Source organism: Rhincodon typus, chromosome 10 (genome assembly GCF_021869965.1).
Source record: "Rhincodon typus isolate 14 chromosome 10, sRhiTyp1.1, whole genome shotgun sequence".
Taxonomy (NCBI): Eukaryota; Metazoa; Chordata; class Chondrichthyes; order Orectolobiformes; family Rhincodontidae; genus Rhincodon; species Rhincodon typus.
The window spans coordinates 63,269,713-63,290,687 of NC_063341.1; the positions used below are offsets into that span (position 1 = coordinate 63,269,713).

Consider the following 20,975-nt stretch of genomic DNA (forward strand, 5'->3'; position numbering starts at 1 on the left):
CTCTGTGTAAAAAAAAAGGCCTGCCTCTCTCATCTCCTTTAAATTTTCTCCCTTTTACCTTAAACCCATGTCCCCTAGTAACTGGCATTGCTACTCTGAGAAAAAGACTCTGCCTATCCATTCTATCCATGCCTCACATAATTTTGCAAAGTTCTATCAGGTCGCCCCTCAGCCTCCGACGTTCAAGTGAAAACAAACAAAGTTTTTCCAATCTGTCCTCAGAGCTAATACTCTCCAAACCAGGCAAGGTTCTGGTAAATCATTTCTGTACCCTCTCCAAAGTCTTTACATCCTTCTGGCAGTAGTGACCAGAACTGTATACAAGATTCCAAATGTGGCCTTAGTATATTTATATACAGCTACAACATAACTTGCCAGCTTTTACACGTTATGCTCTGACCAATGAAGGCAAGCATGCCAAATATCTTCTTGACCACCTTATTCACTTATGTTGCCACTTTTGGGGTGCTCTGGACCTGTACGCCTAGATCGCTTTGTGTTTAATGCTACTAAGAATTCTGCCATTGACTATATACTTCACTCCTGCATTAGACCGTCCAAAATGCATTACCTTGCATTTGTCCAGATTAAATTCCATCTGCTGTCTTTCTACGCAGGTCTTCAGCCTATCTATAAACCTAGCCTGTACTGCTTCCCCTTTTTCTAACCTACTAATTACATGGTCAGTACAATCAATTTGTCTAGCAGGATTTCCACTTCATAAAACCATGTTGACTTGTCCTAATCATACTATACTCAAGTGCATTGTTAAAACTTGATAATAGATTCTAGCACATTCTTGTTGACTGATGTCACATTAACTGGGCTGTAGTTACATACAAACGTGAAAAAAGGGTAGGCGTAGGTCATTCTGTCCATCGAACCTGCTCTGCCAGTCAGTAAGATCATGGCCGATCTGATTGTGACCTTAAATTCCTGCCTGTCCCTAAGAACCCTTCAACCCCTGCTTAAGAAGAATCTGTTTATCTCCCCCTGAAAAATATATAATGTTTCTGCTTCCACCACCTTTTCAGGAAGAATTCCAAATACTCACAACTCTCAAAGTGAAATGCTTTTGTCTAATCTCTGTTTTAAATGGGTAACCCCTGATTTTTTTAAAATGACCGCTAAGAGGGCTCAAAAGACAACCTATGAGATTACCTTTAATCCTTTAGGATAGTAGGAACTGCCGATGCTGGAGTCTGAGATAACAAGGCCTCTGATGCTGCCTGGCCTGTGTTCATCCAGCTCCACATCTTATTACCTTTATCCTTTTCTGTTCTGCCTGTCTTTTTGAAATGTGTGCCCTGGAATATTTATTTGCCAGTCTTAGTCACCTTGTAACCATGTCCTGTGATTATGATTCAATCTAAACCATTTATTTCTTTGTGCCACTGGTTCATTTATCTTATTGCAGATGCACCTTTCCACGCAAAGTAACTTCATCTTATTTTCATCAAAACCTTCCTCCCCCTCTGTTAGTTTAGGGCTATAAGATGTAGGAACAGAGTTAGGCCACTCAGTCATGGCTGATGTGTTTCTCTATCCCATTCTCCTACTTTCTCCCCATAACTCTTGATCCCCTTATTAATCAACGACCTACCTCTCTCTGTCTTAAATAGTCTCAATGACTTTGCCTCCATAGCCTTCTATGGCAGTGAGTTCCACAGATTAACCATCCCCTGGCTGAAGAAATTCCTCCTCATCTCAGTGAAGGGACAACCCTTTAGAACTTTGAGGCTATGCCCTTGTGTCTCCTTCTATTGGAAACATCCTGTCCACATCCACCCTATCCAATCCTCTCAGTATTCTGTAAGTTTCAATGAGTTCTCCCCCTCCCCCATCCTTCTAAACTCCATTGAATACGGACCCAGAGTCCTCAACCACTCCTCATCTGACTTGCCCTTCATCCCCGGGATCACTTTAGTATACCTCCCCAGACCCATCCAAGGCTGGCACGCCCTTCCTTAGATAAGAGGCCCAAAACTGCTGGCGATATTCCAAATATTCAGAATGACTGTTAATCCAGAAACTCAGATAAAGTTCTGGAGACTTGGGTTCGAATCCTGCCACGGCAAATGGTGGAATTTGAATTCAATAAATATCTGGAATTAAGAGTCTAATGATGACCATGAATCCATTGTCGATTGTTGGAAAAACCCACCTGGTTCACTAATGTCCTGTAGGAAAGGAAACTGCCATCCTTACCTGGTCTGACTACATGTGACTCCAGACCCGCAGCAATGTGGTTGACTCTTAACTGCCCTCTGGGCAATTAGGGATGGGCAATAAATGCTGCCTAGCCAGCGACGCCCTCATCCCGTGAGTGAATAAAGAAAAAAACAATGCAATCTAACCAGAGCCTTGTGGAGCCTGAGCAGTACATCTCTGCTTTTGTAAACTAGCCATTTCAAAATGTTTCCTCTCCACCTATCCTCTCCTCTATCCATCTTCTATTCGCCCCCCACTCTCTCCCTATTTACTTCAGAACCCCCTTCCCCTCCCCCTTTTCTGATGAAGGGTCTAGGCCCGAAACGTCAGCCTTTCTGCTCCTATGATGCTGCTTGGCCTGCTGTGTTCATCCAGCCCTGCACCTTGTTGTCTCAGATTCTCCAGCATCTGCAGTTCCTACTATCTCCATTTCAAAATGAATGTTAACTTTGCATTTGCCTTCCTGACTGCCAGCTGAACCTGCATGTTAACCTTAAGATAATCTTGAACTAGGATTCCCAAGTCCCTTTGTGTTTCAGGTTTCCGAAGCCTATCCCATTTCAAAAATAGTCTAGGCCTCTATTCTTCCTACCAAAGTACATAACCTCTCACTTTCCCACAGCGTATCCCATCTCTTTGCCAACTCTCCTAGCCTGTCCAAATCCTTCTGCAGCCTCGTCTCTTCAGCAACACTACCTGTACTTCTACCTATCTTTGTGTCATCTGCAAACTTAGCAACAATGCCCTGAGTTCCTTTATTCAGATTGTGAATGTATAATATGAATAGTCGTAGTCCCAACTCTAACCCCTGCGATACTTCACTCGTCGCCTTTATCCCTACTCTCTGCCTTCTGCCTGTTAGTCAATTCTCTGTCCATGCCAGTACCTTGCCCCTAACACTAGGGGCTATTATTTTATTGAGCAGCTTCCTATGCGGCACCTTTCGGAAATCCAAATATATAATATCCACTGGCTCTCCTTAGAGTCATTCTTCCCTGCCCTGACCACGTTTGCTGGTGCATTCTTCTGCTTAAGTGCCTTGCCCCTTCCTTTCACACTCTGGTTACAATTACGTGTAGTGCTAACCTGTAATATTTCCTTGTTCTATGTCTGTAACTTTCCAAATCTTCCCTTGTTTAAACATTGCAATGCCTCTGTCTGTCCCGATGGACACTTCTAACTATCCTAATTCTCAGTTTAAATTGATTTGAGTCCCTATCAGATGGGTAGGTCACACTTTGGCAGAGCTCAGATAGCACCTATTTCTGCAACAGCCTTGATTTCTTGTTCTTGCTGAGTAAACAGATTAATCACGGAATAGCAGTTTCGTTGAACACCCAGCTTTCAGCCTCAGTTTATAATTAACACAAAGAAGGTGGGATATCCTTTATGGAAACAACAAAATGAATGCTTTGTCTAAATTGTTTAGATACCAAGGACACTTTCTTAAGTGCAGTGATAGTTCAGCCAAGTCTTTGCTTGTTTTATGCAGAATTACAGTTCTGACTTGTTAATTAAAAGGGCAAATTCAGTTCAGCTCTTTATCTGTCCTTCAAGAATTTGGCATTGCCACTTCTAGAGATGTTTATGATTTAGTGACAGTTAGGGTCCCCATTAAATTTTATAAGAACTTAGTGTCGTAAGTGTGTCTATGCCTCTGTTTGTTCTGCAATAATTGGCAGATCATACGCTGTACCGAACGATCTTGTAGTTTCTCATTTTCCTAAAATAAAACGCAGGACACATCCCCGGACTGACCTCAGTCTCCCATAACACTGCTTCCTTCTTTCACCAGACGACCCGTGAAAATCTCTTCCTTAAAGTTGTTCATGCATATCAAATTGCATCTGTTGAAGCAATATTTCATTGTGAGCTACTAACCACTGCATCTAAATAAAATAACCCACTTAGGGATTTAATAAGGCTAACTGGCAGTATGTGCTAGTGGATGTAGACTTGGCTTTGGAGAGTTGAATGTTGCCTTTTGTATTGCATCAAAGTTTGGCCAGAACCATACATATTAATTTGTAACTATTCCCATTGCAAGAAAGTGTAGTCTACTCTCCCACCTGCTTCCTCAGGTACAGAACTTTCAATTCAGCTTTCTATAATTGAATCTGTATTACTTTTTATGAAGTCAAATAAGGAAATGCTTCCACCCAGCAATTTTGGTTTCTGTGATTGTTAAATGGTTTAGCTCCAAAGGTGCACATTTAAGAGGATCTGTTGTGTGTTGTCAAATGGTTTGTTACAGATTGTAATAACAATGGCCTTATTTAAAAGAGTGAGTAGAGGCCATGTATCACTGAGCCCCAAATCAAGTATGATCATCCGTAATAACTGAACTAAATATTGTCAGAGGGGCTCTTAACTACTAGTGTGTTGTCAATGATAAACTAATAGAAACACTGCTCTCTAATGTTGGAAAAGGCAGTTCTGCTGGTTTGTGAGACTTGAAAACATGTGATGGCTGCAGGCATGGCCACAAATAATGGGATGAAGACAGTGGGCATAACTAGAGTTAATAAGGGAATGTAGAGCTGCAGCAGGTTACAGAGCTAGAGGATTAATACCATGACACATTTGAACACCGGAATGAGAATTTTAAAATTGAGATTTTCATGCACCAGAGCCAGCATGGGTCAGTGAACACCAAGATAATGGATAAGTTTGTTGGCGCATCAGACCATAAGATGTAGGAACAGATATAGTCCATTAAGCCCATCAAGTCCACCATTCTACCCAACTCTACTTTGCTGTCTTTCCTTTTCTCTTGATTCCCTTACTGATTAAAAATCTGGCTATTTCACTCCTTCAATATACTTAACAACCCAACCTCAACAGCACTCTGCAGTAAATAATTTCATAGATTAACTACCCACTGAGAGAAGAAATTCCTGCTCGTCTCCGCTTTAAATGTATGGTCCCTAATTCTGAGATTATGCCCATTGGTCCTAGACTCTCCTACAAGAGGAAGCAACCTTTTCACACCTGTCCTTTTAAGTAACCTAAGAATCTTGTATGTTGCATAAAGGTCACCTCTCATTCTTTTAAATTCCAACCAGTATGGGCCCAATTTACTCAAGCTGTCCTCATCAGGCAGTCCCTCCATAATGGTATCAACCTAGTGAATCTCCTCTGGATTACCTTCAGTGGCAGTATATCTTTCATTTGATAAGGGACCCAAACTGTATTCCAGTTGTGGTCAGACAATTGCATTGTATGGTTTTAGCAAAACCTTCTTACTTTTAGACTCTATTCTCTTTTGAGGTAACAGCCAACATTCCATTTGCTTTTACTATTATCCACTGAACTTGGGATGCCAGCTTTTTTTGTGATTCATGGACCAGGAATCCCAGTATGGCTCAGAGTTTTGTATGAGCTCAAGTTTATGGAGGCTGCAAGCTTGGAGACTGCCAAGGAAAGCATTGGATCATTTACTGGTAATTTTGGCGACAGAACAGGCATTAAAAATTGTTTCACCAGCAGATTATTTGCACAGTGAAGGTGGAACGTGGAACTAGAAGATCTTGGTGTTAGTGATGCTTGTTAAGATTATCATTGTTTTTAATAAGGCTGAATTTCATAGAGTGTTTTTATGCAGAATGATGCTTGGACATGGAAAATAAATTACGCATGGAGTTATTTTGGCCAATCAAAGTAGAATGATCTACCAAGAGTGACTGTGGCTGTTGAATCCATTACATTATTATAATCCATAAGAGGGAAGTAGTGTTTGCAAAATAAACATTTGAAAGGGTTTGAAATTAATTTGAAAGAATCACCTATCTGGCTAAAACTGTTCATGTCTTTTAATGATGGAAATATTCTGCTGAAAATATCCACAGTCAAGCAAGCAGAAAGTTGACCCAGGACGTTGGGGAGGGGCAACTTGAGCTTTCTGCAATTTCCTTTAATTGCAATGACTGTGCAAACTGAGGAGTAATTTACAAAAGATGTGGCTGAATAATTGCAGTGAAATTTAAATATAAGCTAGAGATTAAAGACTACTAAAGACCTGCATCTTTCAAGAATGTTCCAGTTGCATTTCACAATGGAGTTTTCAAATGTCCTTATAAAAATTTCAGTTAAGATCTTAGGAAGGTCAGTGTTAAAGTCCAATTTGCGAAAGGGTAGTAATTAAGTTTGTACGTAGAAGTTTAAAAAAGTCTTATCAAATTTCTATTGGAAGTAATACATAGATGTCAACATATTGTAATTACCAATGTATTAATTGAAGCAGCTTTAATGTGAACGTGTATATCCACATTCTGCAGTATTGGATAGAGGTGATGGTCTTCCGCTTCCAAAATACTATGACACTGAATTTGAAGAAGGAATGTCCAGTCAACTACTTTCTGAATATGTTACATCTACAATTTGTGATGGGAAAAGTATTGTCAAAATTTACTTCAGTACTGGATTTCCTTGGCTCCAAAGCCAGTCTGAATTTGTTTCGTTCTGAAGGTGTCCCAAATCTGCCCACAAACATGCAGCATAATCTTGTCACCCCTGAAATTCCTTGAAGTGGCTGTTGGACCATCTGAAACTTCTGTTCCATTTAAGTCAGCCAAGCTGCTCTTATAATCACCAGAGCAAATCTAGAAATCGGAAGGGCGAGCCTTCACAAGACCATGAATTTAACATGCTTCATTTGGAAATAAATTTGCTGACTACATATTTTCCCCCTCGTTGAGGGAGTACTTCAGAGAGTAAATACTAGTGCATCTTTTACCTTCTCAATTTTTTTCCCATTCTGTTGGCAGTCTCTTGTATTGAGAGTAATTCCTTCTGTGGATGGGAATGAAATGTCACTGGGCCATGGATTCGTAATTAGTTTATAAGTCAATCCTGGTCTAACAGGCTCTTCCAATCTAAGGAGATTGGTCATCAGTAGAAGTGATGGAGGACTGTTGGCTCGCTCAACGGCCAAGAATTTTAAAACCTCTCAACGGCCATCCCCACCCCTCGATTTTTTTCTCACTGTTCCCTCTCTGTGACCGATTGGAGGGCCATGACACTATTTTTGATGATGAAATTGGCATTTTGTTTGTATTTAGGCATCTGTTTCCCATTTGTGTTGACAACAGAGCAGTTCTCCAAGGAGGCTTTGGAATATTTCCTTTGGCCCTCCATGTGAAAAAGGTCCCTGGCTCAGCTCTGAGGGGATTAATTTCTTGAGTTGGGCATTCTACTGATATGTCCCATCCCTCTCCACTGATGTGAGATTATTTCTAACCTCTATAACATAAGGGGCACCTACATTTATTCTATTGGCTTCCCACATGATTCTTCTAAGACAATGTTGATGTTGCTATCCCAAAGCCTTGAAATGGCATTGCCACATTATCCAAGTTTCAGCAGAATGAACAAACATGGGGAGAGCCATTGTCCACTAGACTTTGTGCTTAGTGTTGGGTCTGATATAACAATTCTCAAACTCAAGGATATAATTTATCATAGGCTGAACTAACACATTGGATTTGGTAATGTACTTCTTCACTCAAGTAGCTTTTTAGAATCGATAACTTCCAAGAGATGGGGAGCAAGTGATGATGTACAACAATTCGCCATGAGGCTCACTTGAAGGCATTACTTTTGATACAGTTAAGTATATACCAAGGGTGTTTCAGTTCTGTATTGTTTCATACAAATCATTCTCTTCAGTTTTTGTTTTGAAGATCCTAATTCAAAATTCATTCATTAGGATATTTGACTTTACTTATTGGAAATGATCTGTATAAGTATTTCAGCCTCACAATGAGCACAAACTGCTTTCAATGAGCTCATGTTTGAAGAATGCAACTTGGGCAAGGTACCAGAAGCATGCAAGGAAGAACAGCATAACAGTCTTCAGTCTGAAAAAGGGCTACTTTTACATAATTAATGGCAGACAGAAAGTCAACCCAGGACACAGTTTTGATACGTGTCTCAGTAGCACAGCAAAATAATCAGTGTTGTGAAAGGTATGCTTCAGATGCAGAAAGAAGTATTTCTTTATACAGAATGGGATCGGCAGCTGGAATGGATTGTATAGAATGGCCGTATTTTGGAAGAAGTTAATCAAGTAAGCCAAAGTCCACCTTCAGATCTACCTTGTGAAGATACCATCCTTGCTCAAGTGATGTTTTTGGAGGAATTGTTACATCAACTTTGATTAGTGTCATTTTATTTCCATATTACATGCCATTTTAAAAAAACAAGACAGTTTGAATCAAATTTGTTGGTTTAAATGTTTTAAACTGGGAAAACCTCAATGTGGCTATTTAAAGCTGAAGGCCTCTGTTGTGATCCGGATGCCCTCCAGATATTTTTTCCCTCTGGTGTTCAACACAATAGTCTGGTTTCCCTAGGTAGGCAGTTGCTTCCTGCCAGCTGAAATATGACCTTTCGAACACAGTATGAAGGACATATGATGTACTGGGCATCTTTGCAGTGGAAAGGCTGTGGATTTCACCTGTAACTGAAACTGGTGGAAAATTATTATTTATGAACAGACAGAATCAATTAATAAGCAGGATAAGTACAGTAATGTAATTCTTGTTTTCTTGCTAGTTCTTGAAAGATATGTCAAAACAATAGTCCTGAAGTTCTATGAATTCTTCAGCTTCTGAATCAAATATATGCAAAAAAAGTGAGAAAGTCAATATAATCTTCTTTTATCTCAGACCCACATAAACAATGGCAGGAAAGTTTATGAACACCCATTTTCTGATGCCAGATAATGTAGAAGGAAGATTTTAAAAAATTTTCTTCCATTTAATCAGTTATTGACTGAAAATTGATGTCTTTTAAATATCACTTTATATGTCAAATAAAATCATTGTAGATCCTTGGAATCTGAATGACCACTGCACGTTCTAAACAAAGGACACGTGTGAGATCCAGTTCAGACAACACCTACAAGCATCAGAGTCCATAAACATACATAAGTGATTGCTTGGTGATCCAAGTTAATAATTCCCATCACCTGGACAACCTCAAGATCTACTGTCCTTTCATTAAGCAATATGACTGGCTTTTTCCTAAATGAAATAGATATGCTAAATAGAATTCTTTCTGGGGTTGTGGGACATTTGCTGTTTCAGTTGTTGGTGTTTGTCCAACTGATGACACTCTTGCCTCTGAGAAGGTGGTTGTGGATTCAACTATCACTCTTGAGACTTGAGCGCAAGATTTAGGCTGATAATTCATTGCAGTACTATGGGAGTGCAGCACAGTTCATGAGCTTTCTTTCTGATGACATGTTAAACCGAGACATTGTCTGTCTTTTCCGATTTGTGTTAAAAATCCTGTGGCACTGTTTGAAGAATAATAGAGATGCTCTCCTTGATGTTCTGATCAATAGTTATCCCTCAAACATCACTAAAACAATCTTTCACATCATTTTCTCATTATTGTTTGGGGAGCTTGCTGTGTGTAAATCGATTGCAGCATTTTGTACATTAGGACAGTAACTACACTTCAAAAGATGCTTGGTTGATTGGAAAGCATCTTGGAACCGTAAGGGATCATAAAAGAGGCAAGGTAAATTCAAGTAATTTTCTTTTTCACATGGCGGAATGGAGACTATATCTGCTTTTTAGGATGAACACAGCTGTGCACAGTGAGAATAATTAGACCAGGTATGAGGGAGAATTATGTTTGAGATTAGAAGGTGAAGGTAGAGCAGAGAAGATGAGAAGAGCTCAAATTTGGACAAGTGTAAAGTTGGAGAGAGGTTGAAAGCTATCAGCAGAGCGAGAGGGTTGAAGCAGGGCCAGTGACTGGAGAAAGAGGCAAGCTCGAGTTGGATTCGAGACTTTTGGTAATTGAGGAGAGAGTATGAGGCTGAGATTAGGAAAATGAAATTTAGAGAGTAAATTGGAGGATGTTGGAGCTGGGATAGAGAGCAAAGGAAATGTTTGCATTGTTGCAATTGGCATATAGGAGCTTGGGGAAAGGGCAAGTGAGGAGACGAGTTGTCATGCTGTTTATACTTTATAAATTGAGAGACAGCAGTTAAGGGGCAACAGAGCAAGATCTAGCTGATGAGAGAGAACAAGTAACATGGGGTTGAGAGGAGAAATAGGGAGTACGGTCATTTTTAGTACCATATCACTTTTAAATTTAAAAAATAATTTATCTTTTAGTTTTGAGGGCTGTTGTTACTGCCATTTATCTTGAGCAATGTCAAGTAATTGTGGATATCTAATATCGCACCATTACTTCATTTAACACATCAATGAAACTCGATCAGCCTTTTACAATGTAACGTTTATGATTTACAGTGTGCATGTGGAATGTAACAAAATGTTTTCCTTAGTTAGTGGTTTATTCTTGGCTGGCAGGGTTCAATTAGATCATTGCCTGCTATGTATATACTGTTAGCTTTAATAAAGTTATTTGAGTAAGTAATTTAATTTAATATTTAGTACATTTTTTTGAATCTTCTCTCACTTCTTTTGACTCTTAAAGCTGGTAACTCCTGTCTGGCTGTGGTTTCATAAGTGCTGGTGTTTCAGACTTGCCGTTCTTCATGTCTGAGCCTAAACAGCAGTATTTTCGATCAGGTGGGTTGGAGCAGGCATCACAGCTGAGCTGTTTGTGCCCATTCCAGACATCCACTTGTGTGAACTTCCACCAAGTATCATTGGAGTGGAAGTCCTGGGAGAATTTATTTTTCTTCTTAAACTCCCACCATGTTGTGGCATAGACCTGGGATTACATCAAGTGTCTGTGTGGTTTATTGTCATGATGAAGCTAATCTTTTCAGTCGTAACTGTCTGCTAAATATTGTGTACTAAAATGTTGGCACAAGATTCTTGTCTGGATATTTAAAAGCCAAAAGTTGAATTCAAACTTTTTCCTTCTTTCTTTCTCCTCTTGCCCCTGCGTTGTCTGGCATTCTTGCATTCATGGCAGTCTCGCATGCCCTATCCCTCTACTTCACTGCCTCCATCTGTCTCTCAACCACATCTCTCCCCACTCTACAACCCCTCCCTCTCTCTGTCTTGCCCTACTCCTGTTTCTCACTCTACATCTCCCTCCTCCCTCCCTCTCTCTCTCCCTCCCAACTCTACGCCTTTCTCTTTGTCACTCCACAGCTCCCTTCTCAGCTTCTCTCTCTCCCTACACCTCCCTTCTCTATCTCTCTTGCTCTATACCTCCCTCCTTCACACTTTCACTCTCACTATACACCTCTTTCTTTGCTGTCACTCTGTACCTCCCTCCTCTCTAGCTCTCACTCTACACCTCCCTCCTCTCTGTCTCAGTCCACAGCTCCTCCTCTCTCTCTCACTCTGCAGCCCCCTTCTCTCTCTCTGTCTCTCTCTTGTTCTACATCTCCCTCCTCTATCTCGCTGTACAGCTGTCTCCTATCTCTCTCTGAAACATGTGAATCCCAACAGAACAAGAATAGACCACTTGGCCCTTCGAGCCTGCCCTCCCATTCAATAAGATCCTGGCTGATTGGATTTACACCTCATCTCTACCTTCCTGCATATCCTTAACATTCTTTCATCTCTTGATCATCAAGAAACAAAGTACCTGTATATCTACTGCCTTTTGAGGAGTGGCACTCCAAAGATTCTCAACCCTCTGAGAGCAATTTTTTTCCACATTTCTATTTTAAATGTCCTCCCCTGCCTTATTTTTAAACAATGACCCCTTGTTCTAGATTCTCCCAGCTTTAGCTACCCTACACCAGTCCACCAAATCATGTGTGTCATGTCCTCCCACCACCCCCCACTCAACACCTGCACTCCCCCAACTTCTTTGACACCGCCTCCTACCCCTCCCTTTCCAACCCTCACACCCTGTCTTCCCCCTTTCTCTCATAGCTTTCAGGGAAGGTATGTTTCATATCTGGACCAACACTAGAAGGGCAGAGAGTTATTGAGGCGCACTGGCTATACAAAACTCTCAAACATCTGTAAATCATGCAAATGACCTTCCTTCCCTTCTGTTTTTCTATGCAGGTGCTTTGTAATGGTCCAGGAACATGCGTGCCCCTCTGTGTATCTGCTCTGCTGCTCGGAATCCTCGGAATGAAGAAAGTGCTGATTATCTACGTAGAGAGCATCTGCCGCGTTGAAACCTTGTCTCTGTCAGGGAAGATACTGTACAATTTGTCAGATTACTTTTTTGTTCAGTGGTCAGTACTGCAGAAGAAATATCCCAAAGCAATCTACCTTGGCCGACTAGTTTGAACATCTCATGGGAGCTGGGACTAAGATTGTGTAGAAAGCATTTGTGCCCAGATGTCAGGAAGCAACAGCAATGCAGAATAAATGTACATTCCAGATATTGTTTGTTGGGTTTAATCTCTGTAAGGGGAGCATGTGTACTGAAAGAAAAAGTTCTAGGTAAACTTATGATATTGGGGATAATCTACTGGACTTAAATTTGTGGTCTTGGGACTGCTGCTGGGAAGTATTAGCCATGTACAATATGAGGGAATCAACTCCTATATAAACAGTCTTAAGGTTATTATAACTGTTGACTGCTTCACACATTTGGACTCTTTGTTTCACTATTTTGTCAGTGAACTAATTTTTAACAATACAAGAAGCCATTAGCTGCCAATTTAATTGATTAACCCCTTCTTCCCTTTATTGCTGTTCTTGAATGGCACTGTACACTAAATAAACCTGTGTTTAATTTACATTATACTTGATTCCTACAAATATTTTTCACATCAAAGGTTAGTATAGCAGTGCACTTTATTCCCAGCCAGAAGCCATTTGAACTTTTCTCATTTGAAGAACATTTTTTCTTTTTTGAGTTGTCAAGTGTTCACGTTATGAGGTACATTCACTATCGTAGTCTTTCTTCATACAATGTTTTCCAAATTCCAAAATTAAAACCAAAGACAATAGAAATGTTGGCACATTTTGTATGTACACATCAATTTTATTTGAAGTATGTTAATGACTTTTGGAATTGCATGGTCTGGTGTTATTTTATCTTAATCTTCATTAGTTTACGGATTCTGTTCATTCCCGTATTTACTTCCCTCTCTGCTAGTCCTTTCTTTCCTCCTGAGCTTTATATTGTCATCTAACATTGCTTTTGATTCTCATTTCTCCCACTGTACCTGTTAAAAGAAGTTTGATTATTTCCCAATTATCGATGACTAGATTGAAAATGTGGGGACACGTTCCCTGCAATGACAAATAATTGAGGTTCTGGTGTTAAAAGAAAGCAGGGCTTCTGTTTGTTTGTACCTTTCACATCCTCAGGACATTTTGAAGTGATTTGTCACAAATTAAGTATGTTTCAAATGTAGTCATTGCTGCAGTATAGAAAGCAAGAAGTCAGTCCTGGGTGATTGAATATTTGACTGTTTCTGATTCAGACTGCAGCTTAGTAATCTAAGAGAAATAATAAGAAGCTACTTCAAGGAGAGAGTCGTTCTTATCTAATGCAAAGTCTCGTGCTAAAGTTAATTCAGAATCTGTAGCATTTGGGTTTGAGAGGTAATATTTGGGACTGTGTAAATAGCACCTGCTATAAGGATGACTTAAGAGAACAGATGAACGAGAGACTTGGAGAAAGAATGCTCAGGCTTCAACACTGTAAAACCTATTCATGTGAGCCATATACAGTTCTACAATTTATAATAAACTAGTTGTTGCTTGAACATACCAATGACTCAATCATTCCAAAGCTAGACTAACCAGCACACTACAGGTTGTCCTGGTTAAGAAATTTGTCTAAGACTTGGCAGCAAGTCAAATACCATAATATCAATGTGTAGAAATGCAACAATAATTCCTATGCAGCTGCCAGTCTCCATTCTTTCATATTGTTGCCATGTTATTGTAATGGTCTTTTAAATGAATTGATGTGTAGATTCCTACCCTGACCTCAATATGTCATGTTTATTTTCTGTCAAATGTACACTGCATTTATTTGCATTCTGAATTGATTTTACCACAGACAAGAATGTAACAGGTGGGCCCTTTCTCCTGGAGCATCGCAAAAGCAGTTTGTCTCATGAATCCTGAATTATGCCTACTGCATATGCAGTCTCGCCTTCACAGAGGTGATTGTTTCAATAGACATGCCACTGAGGACAAACCCTCTGCAGTGACTCTGACGGTCTTCACTGAAGAGATATTTGCCTACTTATTATGTGCCCCTCAACCAGATCTGGAAAGCACCAAGAATAGGTCCATGGACAAAATGACGCAGGAGGTCCCCATCATTACAGGAGCAAGGGGGAGCACCTCAGACTCAGAAGGGGAGGGACCCCTATAAGGCCCATGGGGAATCACAAATTAATCTCCCTGTGGAATGCATTGAGTATGATTTCCCTTGTAACAGGCAATTGCCTGTCCAGCTGGAACTCATCACCTGAACCCTTTGGGGGCCCTTTTGTGGCACAGTAGTATGTCCTAATTGTGGACTGGGAGGCTTGGGTTCAAGTCCTACCCACTCCAGAGGTGTTAATAACATCTCTGAACTGGATGATTAGAAAAACAGGTTTAAAAAACACACTATAAAGCAGAGGTAGTAGTAACCCCAGAGATAGTTGTAACCCCACTGTGAAGCCGCCCATTTCTGAAGGAGGATCCCAACCCGAAATGTCAACTTTCCTGCTCCTCTGATGCTGCCTGGCCTGCTATGTTCCTCCAGCTCCACACTGTGTTAACGCTATAAAACAGAGCCAGGGATGGATCTGCAGATCTGTCTGTCCCGAGCTGGATCTAGTTTGCGTATGCCATGAGTAGCAGTTCTATTTTGGTGTTCAACAATAAATGATGTTCCTTCCCAGTCAGGCTTCCTGTGTTATTACATCTCGTGTCATAATGGTGGCATCTCAAGCTCTGGGCTTGAGCCCAAACTAGGATTTCTTAGCAAGGGAAGGTCCATTTGTAACATTGCATAAACACTGAGTATGAGGTTATAAATCTTCCCACAATGCCAGATGGAAAAGCCTCACTTCAAAGACAGTGGGAAACCACTGCAGTAATTTGCCCTTAAACATGGGCCATTCCACATAAAGAAAAGACAGAAAATGAGAAGAAGAAATATTGAAAAAGATGGAGAAAAAGCAGGTGATTGATGTTGAAATATATAGCTCCATTGTGAAGTTGCAACAACAATAATGGCCTCAATAAATTGTTTGTGATTCCATGGTGAATGATTGGCATTTAATACCTTAAAAATTGTATGACTGATCAGCATGAAGAAGGGAAAAGCAGCAAAACCAGGATATAGTTTCCTGCAAAGGAGCACCTGTTGCAAAGTTAGTTCTGCTGGAAATAATTATGTGGTTTTTATTAAAGTATCACAACAAATTCTCTGATCAGCAAAGTTTCTATAAAAGTGCAATGCTTAGCTGTGCGATTCTATTGAGTGCATCAGTGCCTGTTTAAAAATAGCAGAGGGTAATGAAATGTGAATGCATTAGATAATCATGGGATCATTGTTGATTGGAAAATATGACATCTTGTACCCTGTCATGCCTTCAAAGCAATGTTCCATGAAGTGGCATCCGTTTGCCTTCCCAAGCCCATACACAAGCTTGTGCACTTTGCATTGGCAGCACCAGCTGAATGTTGTTAAGCGTTTCCAAAATAAAATGTTCGTGGTTAGCAGCTGCCTCCTCTTTACCGTGGACGTGCAATCCTTTACACATTCAGACCCCATCAGGGTCATCTCAGGGCTCTCCGCTTCTTCCTGGAAAAAAGGTGTGAATCATCCTCCACTCATCACCATCCTGATCCATCTGGCCAAGTTCGTTCTCACTCTATGCAACTTCTCCTTTAAATCCTCTCACTTTCTTCAAATCAAAGCTGTTGCCATGTGTGCCTGCATGGGACCCACTTATGCCTGTCTCTGTGTAGGGCACGTGGAACATTCTTTGTTCCAGTCCTAATTGGGCCCCACCCCACAACTCTTTGTCCACTACATCAATGACATAATCGGTACTGCTTTCCCCCCTCATCTGGAATTGGAAAAATTTATCAATTTTAGTTCCCATTTCCACCTTGCCCCCACCTTCACCTGGTCTATCTCTGATTCCTCCCTTCCCTTCCTTGACATCTGTGGTCCCATTTCAGGGGAAAGGCTGGTCACCAGTATCCACCGACTCGAATAGTTACTTGGACTATACATTCTCAACCCCTGCTTCCTGTAAGGGTTCCGTCCCATTCCCCCAGTTTCTCTGTTTCCATTGCATCTGCTCTGATGATACTCAGAGATGTCCACCTTTTTCCTGAACCTATGATTCCCCGCAGCCATGGTCAACCCATATGTTGTAGGTCTATTGCAGTGTTCTAGTGAGCATCAGCACAAGCTCAAAGAATGGCATCTCATTTTCCACTTGGGGCTCTGCAGCATCTAAGAAACAACATTGAGTTCCATAACTTTAGAGCCTGATTCCATCTGTCCCTACAACCTGGTCCTGTCATGACATGGGTTGCCTTCAGCACAGCCAACCCATTCTCAGCTCTCATTATCACTTATTCAGCTTCTCTTCTGTTCTTGCTGACTATCAATAAACCCCTTATTTGCCTACCCCTTTCATATCTCTGACTCTCTCTTGGCTCTATCTCCACCTATCCACTCACCGCCCCGTACCCTGCAACCTCATCTAAATGCCACTTTTTCTGAGCTGCTATCAATCCTAATGAAGAGTCACTGGACTTGGAACGTTAACTCTGCTTTCTTCCCACAGATGCTGCCAGCCCTGCTGAGTTTTGTCAGCAATTTCTGTTTTTGTTCCAAAATATGATCACCTATTATGCAGCTTATTTATATAGGTTTTGGGGGCTTTTTAAAATTAATATTTTGCTGTTGAGGGTAATTTGCCATGCTATATCTAGGATCATTAAACTGAATTTTCATACCGATTTCTAAATTTGGATTCTTATTTTCAGATTACAGTTTTAATTTTAAAATAGGTAGAAAATTGTTAAGGAACAAATTGGTCAGTGGTAAATTCAGAAAAATTGGTACAAAAATGTTTTGAATATCATCTAATCTAAAGAAAACAGGAAAAACTGCAAATGTAAATGCACAATTGTTTAGCGTAGAATTAAACAATACTGAAATATTCAACCTTTTGTACTCACACTAGTTCTTTGATACAGCAATTCAATTAGTCCCACTTTCCTGTAACTTTACATATTTTCCTTTTCAAGCCCATATCAGGTTCACTTTTGAAATTTTCTATTGAATTTGCTTCCATTACCTTAACAGGCAGTGAATTCTAGATCATAAACACTCATTGTTTGGAAAATGTTCTCCTGCCTTCTTACTCGTTATTTTGACAATTATTCTGTGTCCAAGATTCATTTAAAAAAAGTTACAGACTACCTAGAATATTTTGTCTTAACATAATGCCCTAATCTTGTTTTTCAGGACATTTCAAGGATTACAATCTTAGAAATGTTTAAACCCTTTATGAATAGTTTCTTTATGCTGAATTTTAATTCAGTGGGCGATGAATGTCAGACTAGACTGCTCTGAGGGAATCAAGGGTTAGAATAACAATAACTTTGAAACTGAATAGGATGGGTAGTTGAGAACAAAACCTATTAAGGGTGTAGGGAGTGAATCACATATCTTGCTTGATTATAAACAAATTTGCTGTAATATTCTTCCACCCTGTACATTCCTAAAGTCTTGTGACCAACATTCATTTGTTACAGCCTTTCTCCTGAGTGAAACTGCTTTAGAGCCTACATATAAAGTGTCTGTGTGGGAATTGTGCAATCTGAAGGTCAAGCAACTGTTAGTCATTATGGTCATTCTATTTCTCTGAAGGAGGATCTTCATATCTGAGTCCTTTGGCTTTTCTCCTTCCCCTGAATACCTTTTGAAGTAGGTGGTTCTTGGAATGTAATACATTCCAATGGCTATGATTTATAAGAAGGAAAACTATCTACTTTTTGAAATATTGATATGTGTTATAATTCTTCTCTTACCTAGGTTGATCAAGCTTAACATATGAAAAACTCTTCTTTAGAGAAGCAGGAACTGCACTAGAGGCGATATTCCCATTTCCAAGACTGTTCAAATTATTCACTTTTTAGAACTTCAGCCTAAAGACACTCCATTGAAGTTGTAAAATTTTATTTATCGGTAGAAGGCATTTGGCCCATTATATTTATACTGATTTTGACAAAGCAAATCAGAATTAATCACTTAATGCTGTAATTTGAATGAAAGTAAGGTACTGCAGTTGCTGGTGATCCAAAATAAAAACAGAAATTGTTGGAGTTCCAAAGAAGCATATCAGATCAAAATGTTAACTTTGTTTCTCTCTCCACAATTACTGCCGGGCTTGTTGAGTTTCTCCAGCATTTTCTGCTGTTATTTTGGATCTGCTTTAAATATTTATCTACTCTCTCCTTAAAGGAGACAGTAGACTTTGCCTCAACCAGTAGTTGTAAAAAAGCAGTTCAGACTACTTGCTACAATGGAGCCATTTGTGCAGCATTTTACTCAGTTAAAGGACAAACAGGCTAATTAAAAAAAACAAGAATGAACTTGTATTTAAATGACACCTAAATATTTTAAAGACCATGTATAGCATTATGTCCCAGATAATCCCAATATTAGTGATGGTATTTAGATGACAAAGACTACTTATATTTAAAAATATATATCTTAAATTCATAAATTGTGGCCTCAGGTTCAAATTCAACTTAATCTTTTTAGGCTGAAGTTCTGTAATGAAGTATGTGGACTGCCTCAATGCAACTCTAATGGGATAATATTTAGGACCGGCTCAGAATTGATCTAGAGCTGTATACAACACTACGCAATAGTAAAAAGAATTCATATCATTGCAAATAGCACTGAACTTCTGAATGTTGGATAGCTCTGCAAAAGCTTACAGGCTGGCCCAAAGTACCAGATAAAATTCAAACTAAGTAGAGCAGGTCAAGCATACATTTCAGCCATTCTTTGTTATAGTATCAGGAACCACTGGAAGTACAAACCGTTCATGTAATTGCCAACATATACACTATATGTATAAGAATAATGTTCAAATCTAATTTTCACAGCTTTTATACTTTGTCAATGAAACTACTGTAGTGTACTCCTGGCTCAGTTACTGTAATTAATTCACATTGTGCAATGCAACAATGGGCTATGAAGTTTTCCTTATCACTAATTTTCAGGCTGGGTTTTTTGTTTTTCCAAGCAATGAGATGTTCTTATTCACAAGACTACTGTGCACAGTGTCTTGCAGCAAGATAATGAAATAGCCAGCATCAGTATTCCTGAAGTCTGCTGCTGAAATACACTGCGTGTTAATGTTGGCAGCTTTGCAAAATACCTACATAAATTCCAAAGTTACTGAAGCTGTGCATTTTCACAGTAATTAAACACAGCTGGGCAAAAAGAATTATTGACTTTGATCTAGCTATATTCCAGACTAAGGTAAAACAATAATTTTAAGGATTAAGAGACACTGACATCGGTTTAAAATACCCTGGAAAAAGACCTGATAACAAATTAGTTTTATAATTGCACCAGTTCTGAGATCCTTATGATATTTACGAGCTGTAGGAAGAAACCCCAAAATATGCCTGATGTAAGTTTTCTTTCAAGTAATATATTAACTTTAAATATTTTCATTACTTTTTATTACTTTAATTACTTGGATTGCATTAAAACTGAATATTCTATGAATATTGTGAAGGTTTTGTCCTGTGTCATATTCTAAACTTCATAGGCATACTTTATATATTTTTACTTTGTGTATTCAAAATTTGGTTTCCATCTTCATTGAAATAAGATAGTCAATTCTCAAAATCAATTTTTCATTTGTGTTAATTTGCAACAAGATATATGAACCTTCTAGTTTAGAATCCTTTTGCCATTCACCAGTATAAAGAATATATCATAGAATCCCTACAGTGTAGAAGCAGGCCATTCAGCCCATCTGAAGAGCATCCCATCCAGACCCCACCCCATCCTTGTAACCCTGTATTTCCCACAGCTAATCCACCTAGCCTGCACATTTTGGATTATGGGAGGAAACCGGAGCACCCAGAGGAAATCTACACGGACAGAGAGGGAATGTACAAACTCCATACAGTCGTCTGAGGCTGGAATTGAACCTGGGTCACTGGTGCTGTGAGGCAATCAAAATGAAATCTATTGTCTCTATCTCAAAATAAATCATGCTACCTGTTACTTTGCTAAATTTAGCATATTCCATATCCAGTCAGCAATTTCTTATATTATTCTTCTGGTCTTTCTTCAACCAGAAAGACACTATCGCAAAGTCAATTCATGAATTTGAACTTCTGACTTTGATTGTTATGCAGTGATTCCATCAAAAAAAACTGCATCCATATTTCATTGTTAGTGGATGATCCCACATTGAACATCAAACATTCCTTTTCTACTCCCTGGAGAAACCATTTTCTCAGGAATAGCCTTGTTCATTATTTTATCACTCTGACTTCTGGCTGCCCTTTAAAATCTATATGTCATTACAAATTACAACACATAAGAAGGAAAATCTGAGCTGGTGTTCAGAAGTTTTCTTGTACTTATCCAATTCCACCTCTTTCTCTATTTCCTCCATCACATTTGATAGTTTGGAGCCCCAAAAATTTTGAGACCAGTTAGGCACATTTTCTTGTAATCAGTACTGTACTATAGCAGAGATAGTAGGAACTGCAGATGCTGGAGAATCTGAGATAACAAGGTGTAGAGCTGGATGAACACAGCAGGCCAAGCAGCATCAGAGGAGCAGGAAGGCTGACGTTTCGGGCCTAGACCCTTCTTCAGAAATTTCTGAAGAAGGG

The 20,975-nt window shown here is 39.5% G+C and overlaps 1 protein-coding gene across 2 annotated transcripts in view; it reads left to right on the forward strand.

Moving 5' to 3' along the window:
* Positions 1-14,053, forward strand: part of alg14 (ALG14 UDP-N-acetylglucosaminyltransferase subunit) — a 165,916-nt gene extending 151,863 nt beyond the window's left edge. For both annotated transcript variants that reach the window (XM_048602368.1, XM_048602369.1), the window contains one exon: positions 12,171-14,053. In XM_048602368.1, the coding sequence (XP_048458325.1) occupies positions 12,171-12,401 (231 nt within the window). In that variant the 3' untranslated portion in view covers positions 12,402-14,053. The remainder of the gene's footprint in view (positions 1-12,170) is intronic.
* Positions 14,054-20,975: the final 6,922 nt, after the last annotated feature.